This window comes from Charadrius vociferus, unplaced genomic scaffold (assembly GCF_000708025.1).
Source record: "Charadrius vociferus isolate BGI_N301 unplaced genomic scaffold, ASM70802v2 scaffold195, whole genome shotgun sequence".
Taxonomy (NCBI): Eukaryota; Metazoa; Chordata; class Aves; order Charadriiformes; family Charadriidae; genus Charadrius; species Charadrius vociferus.
This window is the reverse complement of record NW_009648539.1, coordinates 598527-612837: the sequence shown is the minus strand read 5'-3', so window position 1 is coordinate 612837 and position 14311 is coordinate 598527. Positions and strand designations below refer to the sequence as shown.

General features: G+C 38.1%; 1 protein-coding gene across 1 annotated transcript in view; it reads right to left on the bottom strand.

Moving 5' to 3' along the window:
- ZNF407 (zinc finger protein 407) overlaps positions 1–14311 on the bottom strand; it is a 327241-nt gene that overhangs the window by 132288 nt on the left and 180642 nt on the right. The window contains exons 5-6 of the mRNA XM_009885867.1: positions 12383–12466; positions 3162–3282 (exon numbers count right to left, since the gene is read on the bottom strand). Coding sequence (XP_009884169.1) covers positions 3162–3282; positions 12383–12466 — 205 coding nt within the window. The remainder of the gene's footprint in view (positions 1–3161; positions 3283–12382; positions 12467–14311) is intronic.

The window sequence follows — 14311 nt, the reverse complement described above, 5'->3', positions numbered from 1 at the left end:
CCCATAGTATCTTACAGTCTATTTCACTTCAGTTTTTGCTCCTAAGCAAAAAAAAAAAAAAAAAAAAAAAGAGTTCTAGGTGCCTGTTCAGTCACAGGTGATCCAGATTTTCATAACAGTTCCTAAATTCAGATTAGTTTCTTCTAATAACCTTTCTTTTTGCACTTCTAGCCAGGATTAGCTAGCCTTTCACTTGGTAGACTGGCAAAAGGTTTTGCAGGATGATTGTTCACAATTTCCTCCCAAGGAACTGAAAAGCTTGAATTCAGGAACCTCTAAGAACCCTCTGAGCACTGATGAGCTGAACACGTATAATTAAAATACCTTGTATTTAGACACTCTTTTAATTCAAGTGTCTCAAACTACTTTATAGAATAGAGAGATCACTTCACCTACCAGTGAAAGGAGACTTTATGGTAGCACTAACAATACTCCATATCCGTACACAAAATGAGGAATATTCACCTCGCTGAAACTACAAGGGTCATTAAAGAGTCTGCAGTTGCTGAGCAACACTAAACAGCAACATCTGAAATAGTCTGGATGAACTTACAGTGCATGGGCTGAGCTGAAAGCACCACAGTAAGAACTCGACCATTAGACACAGGGGTGAATTTTATCACTATGTCAGCAGATTTTAAAATCTTGATTTTATGTTTTCTGTAAGTGACACTTACAAGAGTACATACCATCTGCTGACCTGATACAAAGGACATTATTTACAGAGTTGCTAATACCTGTCCATGAAAAGAGATAATACTGGGTGAATTGACTAGGAGGCAACATGTGATTCCCTTAATTTTTTTTATTTTAAAACAAAAAAAGAGGAAAAAAAATGAGAGAGGTAGAGAGAGAGCAAAAAACATACTTGCCAACAAGCCTGGCTAATATCCCAGGACTGTGGAAACTGGCAGGCACAAGCAGGACTGCTGGGCTAATAAATACAGCAGCCCCTCTACTGGCTCCTCTGCAGCTACACAAAGTGCCTCGCTGCCTCTATGAACTTGCAGCAGCAAGAGCAGCACAGCTCTGACTCCTGCATCCCTGCCAGATGTTTTTCAGCTGAGCTCAGAACAAATTTCCTGCAGAATCAAAGCTTCATCAGCTGGTATCTGTAGAGATCAGCCTCCAAAGATTAGGTCAAAATTGGCCCGCAAAGGATGGAAACTAACATCCTATTACCATAAAATGTTTATTTTTCAGTAATATATAGGCAGAGGATGTGCAGAGATTTCTTGTTTTTCATGATAAAATAAATTATGCCTGCTTCTTCTCTAATAACCTCCAATATAATAAGATAGTAGTAGAAAACTTGCCATTTCTTAGAGTTTCTATCCCATATGGAAAACTGTCCATCCAAAGAAAAAACATCTCCCGTCTATCACTAAACAGAGCATTGAAGTTATGCATTTTGTCATATTGAGTGAGGGAATTACATCCACTTATTGTACGTGTGTAAAAAACTCTGAACTGATTCATATCTACAAAGCTCCCAGTCTCTAGCGTCTTCAACCCAGGAGCTCAAAACCACCATAACCCACCTCTCATCACCTAATTCTGCAATAAGACTACTCCTTCCAATCAGGATGGTTCATTAAAGTGGATCCCAAGATTAAGCCACCTCAAACATGCAGCAAAGGTAGTGCTCCTTTTACCTTTATTGCAGCACATCATGTCACACTACTGCTTATATGCTTTCTCTTCACTCAACACAGACCTTTTAAAGCAACCACTGTGACAAACACAAAACCGCCTCTCTCTCTCAGATGCAAGAAACAATTCTATTAAAAAAAAAACCCAACAAAAAACCCCCACCAAACAAAAAGGAAAAAGCAGAGGGACTCTTAAGGTAGCAGCACAGAAACGGAAGCACCCCCCTCCCCCCCAGGTTATCAAATTCAGTTCTTTGCAGTTCTAGGCAGTAATTTAATGGGTGCTCAAAACAGGAGAATTCACAGAACATTGATCTACATGCACAAACCAATGCAACAAAACTTTTGTACAGAAACTACATGATGACTGCAGAAGCTTTCTGTACAGGAGCTTTCTTTAAAGCAGCTCATAAATAGCATGAAACCGGGTATTATGAGAGCGGTTAGCATTTGTTATATAATCTTGTTTTAGGAAACTACATTAAAACTTATACTAAAAGAACATTACAGTTGTATGCTCACCATTAAAAGAAAATAAAAAAAAATGCTATAGTGGTCTAATCAAATGTTTAATTTTCTCCTCTTGCATGCATGCACCACAGCACATGCATCCAATTACACAATCATGCCATTTATCAAATATAATACTGATTTTTTAAAAAAAACTTTTTGGACGTCAACTCTGGCAAATTGCTCATGAATAAATTCGATGGATTCCTTTATAGTACACATAGACTAGCCAGTTTACTGCAAGGTATTAAAAGTATTCAAGATTGTAGAGGTATGTTTAAGAAGAGTAAAGAATCATCTAAGAAGCAATATGAGATTGTTTAATAAGTAGTCTATAATGAACAAAAGACACACAGGATGAGCACCACAAGTAATCTTAACCATCCAATCGTGATTTTTGAGAACTTAAGATACTGTCCTAGCAGGATGGATTTTAATGGTGGAACAAGGGAGGCTTTCCACGCAATCACCCTATGGCCAACTCTCATCCAAACAACTTGGCTGGCAAGGAGAAGGAAATCTGGAGCAGAAAAACAAGACTCTGCAGCACTGTAACTACCTCCAGTTGCTTCCTGTTCTAATAAGTGTCTAGTGAGTATTTAGGCTGCTAAGCCTTTTAGGGGACTTTTCCTTTCTTAGTGAAATGGTTGCAACTCAACCGAGAAAAATTTCAACACTGCAACTGATTTGAAAAGGCGATGCAGATAAGCAGCCTCACCATGGAGAATTCTAACAGACACCAGAGCAGCTGTGAAACAAACACTCAACATTAGCACTGCAGTGTTCCCACTAAAAGGTTTCCCATCATTTGTTTTTCTTTATAAAGTAATACCTAAATACTGAAGACTAAGTTTTTAAATTTAGCTCCTAATTTAATACGCAATTACTGCTGCCCTGATGGTGTTTTAATGGCAATATATTTTTATTGGTGACTTCAAATGAACCTCGTCTGATCACCTTAACCCTTCTCTCATCATGCTTTAGTTAATGACTCATTACCTGTAGTCACACCAGGGACATCTGTAAGGCTTTTCTCCAGTATGGACACGCTTATGTCGTGTCAGATGTGATTGTGTTGTGGAAGCGAAGTTACACTCATCACATTTGAATGGTTTCTCTCCTAGAAGGTGACAAGAGAAGATATGCATTATCAGTTTTCATCAACAGAAAAGGAAGACAAGTCTAAATTTCTGGCAAATCCCTTGAGACTGATTTTAGTACAACAACCACAAATACAAAATAAATTTCCAAATACAGTGTATTAATTGCAAAATGCTATTCTTACTATGACACATACAGATCAGTAGCCAGCTGACTTCCCATGTGGTGTTACACAGCAGCAAAAAGGAGGACTAAGAAGTGCACTGAAACAGGGTAACCATGTTACTGGGCCTTATTTCACGTAAATATCATCACCAGGTGACAGGCATTCCTCTTGCCCTCCACCTTCTGTTGAATTGGGCCTATGCACAGCCCCGAAAGCAACACTGTTGGAGACAGAAGGTGAGAAATCAATCTGAAGCTTGTATTCAGTGCCTGCTTAGAAAGGAACATCTCCGTCAGGAAAGCATCTTTGTTTTTTGTTCCTGGTCCTGGATTTTTCATCTCATCCATTAAAGAGTACACATAAACCAGGTCTGAGAATATGAACCAGAACTTACTGCTACATTCCCCCTCTCTTGCCTCCTATCCTTCTGCCCTTGTGAATCTTTTCTGAACAGTGGGCCAATTTAATATTTTCAGAGGACTGAAATTCAATCTCTGCTGAATGTGCAACTGCACTGAAAAATTGTACTAATTGAAGATAAAAATCTCTAGCTTATAAATTATTATGTGAAAAGAGTACTTTTCCTTCCAGCGGAGGGGTCCCCCCCTCAGAAAACGTCAAGACAACATCTTGTGACAGATACACATACGGGATGCCTAGCTAAGACACCTGCATCCCATTTTTCCAACTGGTTGCTCCAGAAATAATCTGCATGGTTTACAAGCACCTGTAATTACTATTTAGGAAGAAAACAGGTTTCTTTTCATATGCAGAAGACAGAAGGCAGCTCCTAACTTAGGTGGATCTTGACTGCACTATTCAAGCCTTCAGGAGTATTTATCCTAAAGACTACATGTGGAATCAATATCCCTAACTTAAGAAGTCTGATTAAAACTGCTAGGGATGGACACCGACCTTGTAGGCTGTTCAGAGATCTAGAATAGGCAGTTTTAAAATTGAAGCCTAAGCCTCTTAGCAGGTACAATTTGCAGTTTTTCAGACTGACAGGAGACACCACCAGCAGAAGACACATCACTCGCAAAAGGCCACTCCCAAGCAGCCATGCCTCCAAGCCAGATTTTTCAAGCCTGCTTAAAGCATGAAACACTCAAGACTTCTAAAGAGACTTGGCCAGAATCCTGAGAAGAGAGAGAAATCTGCATTTTTCATTCTTGGAGACTGTTGGGTTTTTTTCCCTCCTAAGGGAAAAAGAAATGCAAGGTCCTCAGGCCTCAAGCCTGCAAGGAAGGACAATGGAGCAGCTTATGAAAGCTCCATAAAGAGTTGGAATAATTGCTTTTAGCAGCTGCTGGAAAGAATACCAGCTACTATTTTTCACTTATTGTTTCATGGGACAAGGAAAGGTGAAGGGGCAGGACACAGTGCGGAAGCCTCTATGCTGGACAAATTGAGACTGCTAGAAAGTATGTCTTTCCTGCCCCAAATGGGGTTTTCTTGTCAGACGCTGACTCTCTGCTCTGGAGAAGCCGATTCTCCCAGCAGCTTGAATGGTACTGGCTGCTGCTTCAATTAAACTCTCTGGGAGGCCATAGGCTCCCTAGCAACGTAACCTGTTCTTGAACTGAAGATTTCTTGTGCCTGATTTATTTTATCTTTCTGGTATTAAAGAAGATAGCAACATTTTCGAGCCTAAGTAGTAAAGCCACAGGTATTTTAGATAACATACATACTTATTTTCACTGCTTTCATTTAAAATGCATTAGAACCCTGCCAACTTGCCCCCTTGTAAAAAAAAAAAAAAAAAAAAGCAGATCTGAACTGAAAGGAGATTTTTAGTTTGCCATTCAGGAGAGGACGGATCAAGTAAAGGTCTGCTGCTGTGCTGGGGCAGGGCCAGCGGGGCTGACAGACAAGCGAGGGCCCATGGAAGCCATGAGAGCTTGCAAATTCCATCGTGACCAAAAGAAAAATGATAATCCTTGCCCACTGCTCCAGGAAGTTTCTCCTTAGGAAATCCTTGTGGCTAACTGCTTCTGTCAAGTGGACTATGTGTAAATCTCACCTGACAGAAAATACATCACAGCAGCACCACACAACAAAAGCCAACTAAACTGGGAGGAAAAAAGACAGCTTAGCATGGCCTGTAATTCTTAGCAGCTGCACACAGGAAAAAGTACTTATTTTTATGGAAAATTAACCAGGTTGATAAGTACAGTTGAAAAAATTTAAAAGATGACTAGGTATTTCTTTGGGTTGGGGGGTGTTGAAGAGTATATTAGTTGTAGCAGCAGTGCTTTTATTTATTTGATTATTTATTTAAGTTTTCCATAGACCTACTCATTTAAGCATTTTTTGTCTTCCTTATCTTTGGGCCAGAATGCTCTTTATCAACTTTTGTGTCCCAATTTTTCTCCCCCGCCTTCCTGCCCCCAGAAATTTCAGGCAATAAACTTATTTTTATATGGGCTGCCATTAAATACTTTGGGAGTATTCTCCCTCACCCCCAGTCAAGGATCTAATTCATACAAAATTAAAATAACACAAATCAAAAAACCAATATTCACAGTATCTTTTAAACAACACTATGTAATAACTATAAAATAGGGTATCCAAAAGTGCATAAGGACAAAGTCTACATATTTAAAGATTAATAAAGGTAAAAAAACCCAAACCAACCCTCTCCCCACCCTACCATTATAAAAGACTTGCCCGTGCCTCACCATCTCTAATTCTATCAATAACAAACCCCACAAAAAAGAAGGATAGGTGCCCCCAAATGTCCCAATGACCAACAATCTCTGTGGAGGATAAAAAGGAAGGACACACATCCCAAAATCAAGGACCCTCTACCTTTTTTTTTTAATTTTGTTTTTAACACAAACATTTTCCAAAAAGCTATGTTTCGTAACCACAGAAGAAGAAATGGTTCTGCTGTTTTGGCAATACTGCAAGCAACTTCTGAAGTGCATCAGTTGTTTAAGTCACCTGATATGGAAAATTTTAGCTCCAACAATCAAAGTTTGGGAAAGCAACCGATAAAAGGGTCAGATCACGGAAAGCACCGGTCTGTACAAAAGCAGTTATTATGTGTGCTGCTTACCAGTTAGCCTCCTCAGGTCTACCCATTATGCTTTTAAAATATCACAATTAAGGCTTTCTTTTTCTCTTGCCTCTCCAAATTTTGCACTGATTTCTTTTAGCATCAACGTTAGCTTTTTTTTTTTGCTTCCCCCTGCCTCCTCCCTGCACACAAATTACAGCTTTCTTTTTCTTTCCTTCTTTCTCTTTTTTCTGATTTTACTTCCTTTGATTTCTCTGTCTTCGATGATGAGCTTCTTAGGACACAGAGCAAACTTTACCGCAATCATAATTTCTCTGTGCAGTTATGTATGTACTTAATGTGTACTTTTAAAAGGAAAAATGAAATAACACAACAGCAAAAACTATGAATTTTGGCGATAGATGTTGATTTGTGGATGGCAAAATGAAATTTTTATTCATAATCATGACTGTTCTGACAATTTCTACTTATAGATTATGTATATGAATGTGCCGCTGAGGATCCAGCTTCCACATAAATGAAGGAAAAAATAAAAATCAAGTGATCCCTTCAATTCACAAGTCTTGAGCAACTAATCAGAATCTTAGAAGATGGCAGAAATCTTACCCCAGTTGTCTCAACAGGAAACTATTGTTTTTAGTCCTATTTGTCTTTCACATGATGTGTTGAGCAGCACAGGAAGAATGCTATAAGATTCATTTGACCTAAGGAATGAGTAGACCACAAAATGCAGCCATCTGCTTACACGTTACAGGATTTTTTTCTTCTTATTTCCAACTATTTCTAGTGTTTGTTAAGGCTGTTCCCTGGAGAGGAACGTACAAAGCTTGCTAACAAAGCCTGAAGTATATTAAAGTAAATTCTGTTTGCTTTTAGTCTGGTCAACTTTTTTTGCACATAAGATATAAAAACAAGTACCATCCTTGCTTTCATATGAGAAATGCTGTAGATGCCATAGGGTTGCTCTTCCCTAGCAGAAAATGATTGACATTTGTATGCTCAGAAATAGTAAGAAATCTGTTCCACTAGATAATTTCTCTTAGGTAGAGAGAAAGTTTTAAGATATCCAGGTTTTTGGTGTAATTTCTGTCCAAAGGTTTGCTATAATCAAGTTCCACACTCTGCTGCAAATGTTGGCATAAACGGAAAAGGAAAAACAACACAGATCCTCTTCAAATTTCACCTCTCCTCTTGCTGAAAAGAGCAGTAAGTCTTCTTAACTGTGCTACATTTTCTGTGGTATTCAACATTATAATTTTTTTAAGCTGTGGTGGGTAAGTTGAAAGGAAGAGGCTACATTATACATTAAATTCAATGCCGAGTAATGTAACTACACATTAAAGTCAAAGAGCAGTTCACATGAGAAATAGAAACACAAAGTGAGGCACTCATCTGGATAAAAACACATATATTATTAAATTTTTTTCTTTATTACATTGACCTATAAATGTCTTGAGAAGTGCAAGATTGAAATGAGTGAGCAGAAGCAATCATACAAACAGTGATCTGTATGATATAAGCTACCATCTTCAAAAATTCATGAAAATATTTGAACAGAGACACAATCTTCTTAAGCAGTTCCATAGGTTCAGGGTGACTGTCATAGATCTGCTGTGCACGGTAAGTGTACTTACCCTCTAATGCTCTACTACTGTAATATACTTCTACGATCCCCAGGAAGATTCCACCACAACTAACACACGAGAAGCAAATATAGACTGCCATTGTGTAGAAGATGAGGATGGGGTATTTGCAATTTTCAGGAGTACTAACCAACATTAAAAAAGGAATTTCATGCAAGAGAATACAGGCTGTGACTGATCAGCACTGTTGGATTGAGCCAACTACTGCAGCATGAAATGGAAGTTTACTGGGAAACATGTAGAAGAAGGGAAAACTCGAGTGATACCAAAAGGCAGACAAACAAAGGAGGAGGGCAGAACAGTAACACCAAGAATGTTAAAAAAAGACACTTTAAAACTAAGAATTAAGTGGCTTCATGCTTTCATTTCAAGCCAGAAATATTTACCCTTGCTTGTTTTCTCTCTTGTGCAATTTCCTGGTTGATTATAATTAAGGCAAAATATTTAAATAATGTGATATTATATGTTTCTTTTCTGTGTGTGTGCGTGCACATGGTTTTGGTGGCTGATTTAGAGGTTACTTACTCTTTTTTATTATAAAATTCAGACAATTGCTAAAATTCTTTGTGGAATTCAACTAATTCTAAATTCAGCCAACACTAATGTTTGCAACATTATTTATCTTCCTATCTTCAGGCAGATTTTCTTATTGGGACAAAATATGACTCAAACCAGATTATTTCAGGATGACTCAAACAATGAAAAATTTTTCTCCCAGTCACGTTGAGGCACCAGAACTATGGCATATACGTTTTTGCAGCACTGCAAGCTGTCCCTTATTTACCACATAGCACCAGCTGATATTGCAAGCGGTCTAAGTTTCTTAAGACAGTTTCTGTTCACAGCCAAGGCAGCCACAATTGTCTATTGTAAAGCATTCAACAAAGACAAAGATGTAAGTATTCTTTACAGTGTGATGAAATTCTGGTCAAACTCTGCACCACTCTTGAAGTTGTGATTGCTTCAATTAACAAAATAGAAGATCGGGCCACTGATATTTACCATAGCCAGAGAAAGACTTGCAGAATTTCATAGATTGATTCTTGCAGAATAGGACTGGAAGAAGATGCATTCGGATCATAAAATAATGCTAGAACATTTTACCAGAACAAAATCAGCTGAAGACTTAGCTTATTCTGTGTTCAAAATGTGTGCTTCTCAGAGGACCAGGTGAATCATTAAGAACATAACATATTTAACACAGAACAAAAACATCAACTGGTGAAACACCAGGGATGTCTTGATAGGTCAAATTATTTTTTTCTTCTTCCCAGTTCTACTTTACAGTTGAGAAAGCCTATATCAAGGATCTGTATGGAGATGCATCATGTTTGCAAACATTTTTCAAGTCTTAAAACTACTGGCTTTTTCTTTCAGTTTAACATTCTTGTATTTCTTTTTATTTAAAACCCCAAAACATATCTTCCAGGGATAACATCCTTTTTATCAAACGAGTCCCTACAGTTTGCTCCACAAATGACCGTGGGCCAGATTCTGCCAGCCTTATTCACACAGTTATACTTCATGCTCCCTGTAATATTTGCAAAGAAAATGCATCTTTCACAAGGTAAAGGTATTTCACCAGGTACATCAAAATTATCTCATCTAAAAAGAGAGGAACAGAGTAAGAAATAACCAGAATCAAGAGCATCAAAAGTCTTAAGTGGCGGGTCCTACAGCCAGTCCTGTCTTGTGTCAAATATCTATCAGCAGCTGAACATTTCTCTGGGGTGTCAGGACACCTCAGGCCTTGAGGCTGGGATGAGAGAAGGCTTGTTAAGCTGGTTAAGACTCCTCAACTACATGTGAGGATTTGCTCATTTGCCCTTGAATCAAGGGTCTCTGACAGGTGATAGAAGTAAATCTTGGATTGGAAGATGTTCTGTGTCAGCTCCCTAGACAGCTTGGATTACGGCAGGGAATTATTTAAGCCATTTAGACTATTTTTGATACCTATCCCTTTCAAATCTGATTGTAATTTGCTTTGGCATTCTACTCTGAGAAAATTGTGCCAACAGGGGACACAGAAGAAAAAAAATCAGGTACAAAGAGGAGTACATGCAGCTAAGGATTGAGATAAAGTTGTGCACTGGATGAAAATACAAGTGAACCCATGTAAGTGCAAGAAAGCAGGAAAAGGTGGATTGTGTCATTCTCCTTGAAACAAATAGAAGCTACAGATAATTTTTCTGCTAAAGAATCATCTCTGATTGTTTGTGCCACAGAGGCAGATAAATGCCAAAAAGATAGATCCCTCTGCCTCTGAGATACTGTCCTGTATAGTATAAAGTTAATAGCAAAGTAATAACGAGCCTCTAGTCCTGACATAAAATATAAAGTTATGCCTGCTAGATGCAAGCTTCATGATCTATAACCTGTGAATCCCTGTGATCATAGCACAAAAGTCTCTACCATACTGGCAAAAGAAGGGCAAAATGCCATCAAAAACCTGGACAGCTTTTCACCAGGTATGTACCATATTTTCAGCCTAATTTTGCACATACACCAGGAAATAAAATATTTTTTCTATTGGCTTGTGGCCTGATGATACAGAAAATAAAAATATAAACCCGATGAGAAACCAGATCTGCACTCAAATAATAGGTAAATACAAGAATATGCATTTCTTCCACTTTTCCATTCTGAAACGATTGTTTACCATTTGTGTGGCCCCACTGACTATAAGTCCTAGACATAAGCATGATCCCAGTGTGCTGCATGGCAGACCAATAAAAACAAAAGGTAGTTCCCATCCTATTGATAACAATGATTCATTTTCATTCTTAGCCCACATTTGGTAAACTTCATCCAACATGTGAAAATTCTTCAAAGCTCCAGAAAAATGGAAACCTTTAGTTACAACTGAGTCATACGACTTCCATTCCAGGAGTTGCAATTGCTCCTGTTATGATTCAGGTAGTGTAATACTAAAAGAACTTATTATATTTACTAAATGCCTCTTCTTGGACACTTCAAAAATACAAACTTCCTCCCACTGACTGTGGCAGTACCGTCACACAAACGTATGTTCCTTTTTAATCAGAAAAAAAATTCTGGAAGTATAATTACTAGTAGACTTGCAAGCAAAATTTGGCCCTGCATTATTTTATGTTTTTAGAGCTTATCCATTTCAAGACATTGCCTGACTGGCACTGAGAACTCTGCCCTTTTGAAAGCACAAGACTCTCTTCCAAATATGGTTGCTTTAATAAACTGAAAACAGGGTGGAAAGAATGGCTTCAGGCTCTCAAGAAAGAGAGTAGCTGCTCTCCAGGAAATTACGCACTTAGATGGTGTACGTCCTGAATCAAGATTAGTTTATTCAGGGACATAATAAAATCTCCCACTGAGATTCCTTTACAAAATCCATGGAAAATTCATGATGTAACAACTACAGCTTCTCATTTGTTAGCCATTTCTTTCCACTGTACATTAGACAACGGTCACTTAACTCACACAGCAATTCCTGATGATATTAGATTATCCTCATGCTAGTCAGTAAAACAAAAACTACAGTGGCTTAAGCAGCAACACTTCTGCGTCTGTTTGAACAAAATCTATTCAAATAATCAAACACTTACAAGGAACTACTAAAAAGCACAATTAAGGTAAAATGTATTAATAAATGTTTAATACTTGCACTTTTTCTGGTCTTCTGAAACTAAGAACCAATTTAATTTTATCTGATATTAAATTTTTATAACCAGGTGGTAGGAAAGCTTTACTAATTCTGGGAGAGAAATCTTCCTTTACATGCTAACCATGTGGTAACTCTTAAAGTTGCACCTATTAATTACAAACTATCTTAAAATTACAAAAGGGCAACTGAAACAATACTAGCTCTCAACTATGTCTCAGTCCAAAATAATGGATTAATCTATATGTAGTCTCTAATTTTCACCCAGGGACATTCTAGCAGACTCTTGCAAAATCTTCACAGTAGGTAATCTATTTGGGCCTTGGAAAAAAAAAAAAAAGTAGACTTAGCACTCATTTAAAGAAGAAAGGTAATCTTTACAATTCTACTTCCTTCAGAAAAAAAAAAAAACCCAAAAAAATACACCCCTCCCCATCCCACCTCCCCAGGCAAGTATTCAAATTCCCAGCTAATAGATTTGATGCAAATCTTGGGCATACTGATTTTACAAAAACAAGAAAAAGCAAAGTAAACAATGAGCCGATGTATTATTTGTGCTGTAACGTTCTGTTTGACTTGCGTTACTCCCCAGTGTAGAGGGACTCCCTCGCTGGAGAAAATATAGCAAAGAGTAAAGACAGCTTTACTGACCTGTGTGCTGCCGCCGATGCTTGGTGAGGGCATGACGTGTCCCGCCGGCAAAGCCACAAAGGTCACAGAGGAACGACTTCTCGCCTGTTGCAACAATAAACAGATGAGGGACTGCGGAGGTCACAGATCATTAAAACATATCTATCAAGGCTTTCAGGGTTACTAATTCCTCCAATCAAATGTTTCCATGTAAATATGTCAAATGGGAATGAAATTACCACTGCGGTTTATTGACTGTGATAAAATCTGAAAAGCACCACTGAACATAATTACATACTTGTCAGACCCATAAAAATTAGCTTTATTATCAATGGAATGGTTTTGTACAACTTCATTTCTGTTAGATGTCTTCCAGATGGGGCTGCTTTATGCACTTGAACAGTTTTTATGCATATCCTGATTTTTTACAATTCCCATACATCTGGCCTTTCTGTGCTGAGTAAAGATTGCCTGGAAAAAAAGTTAATATACTGTATATATGATTCTGCTTAAATAAAATATATTGAATTTACTAACAAATTAAGGGTACTGAGAAATTTTCAACAGACTAGATCACAGTCATCTTTAGTTACCTTCTATTTATTAATACATATTAAATTATTTTCTTGAATATACAGAAGAGCCCAGGCAACAATAAAAGCCACATTATTCAGTACCAGTGGCAATTCAGCACTGTTTATGTTTCTAAAGTTTTAATGACATAAAGAAAACAGGTCTGGGGATTGCTACTGAAATTGCAACAGAACTTGCATTGTTCGTCTTCAAATGATAATTCTTCATTCCAAACCTCTGGACCAATTTCAGAGATTTTGGCAAGCTCAATACTCATTAAAAGTGCGTAAATGCTCTCTTAGTATTTTTTTTTTTAATAGAAGCTAGGATTTTGCCCTGTTGTCTATAAATACAGTCTATCATTTCACAGCAATATTTCTACTCAGTTTGTACTAACATGCACACCAATCTCAGCCCATGAAGGCCACATGGAAGGTCATTACGAATTAATAATGTTAACCTCAGATATAGACTGAATAACCTCTGATACAACTGAAATTTTCGAAATATTTTTTTTTAAAAAGAATCGCATTAGTCATTTGGAGCCAAATTGTCTCCTTTTGCGGTAACATAGCGGAGAGGGGGCTGGTGGGGCAATGATGCTGAATTCATTGAAACTAACAGTCTCCTTCAAATTCTTCCCCATGGGGAAGGAAATTTAGTTTCTACAAAAGATGGCTGGGTTAAGAGGTCGGGTGTCAAATTACCAAGTCCTCCTGTGAAGACAGAGGGATGGAAACCTCCACGTTGTTTATTCCCACACAACCAGATGTGCTAATACACGGACTTTCTGAAAAAGCACGGTCCCTCAGCTAACTTCGGATGCCATTAATATAAGCAAGAGGCCATCTCGTGAGTGGGAGCTCCCCGGAGAGCACCACAGAGACCGGCTGCCCTCTCCCACCACTGCCCCTGGTGGGAACCCAAGACCTCCACCTGAGTCGTCGCAGTGCAGGAGTCCCTGCGCCTGGAGCTACAAGGAGGGAAGCAACTCCTTCAAAGTTTCCGTGGCAGCCGTAACCCTGCTACTAAAATGGGACCACAAAAACGCCCATCAACCTCCACCAGGTAGCTAGGCTATGGAGTGTGATCGGCACATCTTAGTCTCCATTTCAGAATAAAGCAAACTGTATTGTTATTTTCTGGTCATGAAAAGCAGACTGAAATTTTACAGGATTTGGGGATATGTTTAAAATTTGGCCCATTGATGCGAGTATACCAAGACAGTATCTAAGGTGCAAAATAATTTCAGTACTTCCTTTTAGGAGTCAGTTCTAGTCATCTGGGATTATTAACTGAATGTTAAAAAAATTCAGTTATAATCCCAGTTATATCGGTTATAAATCAGTTATAATTTAAAAAAAATTCGTCATGATC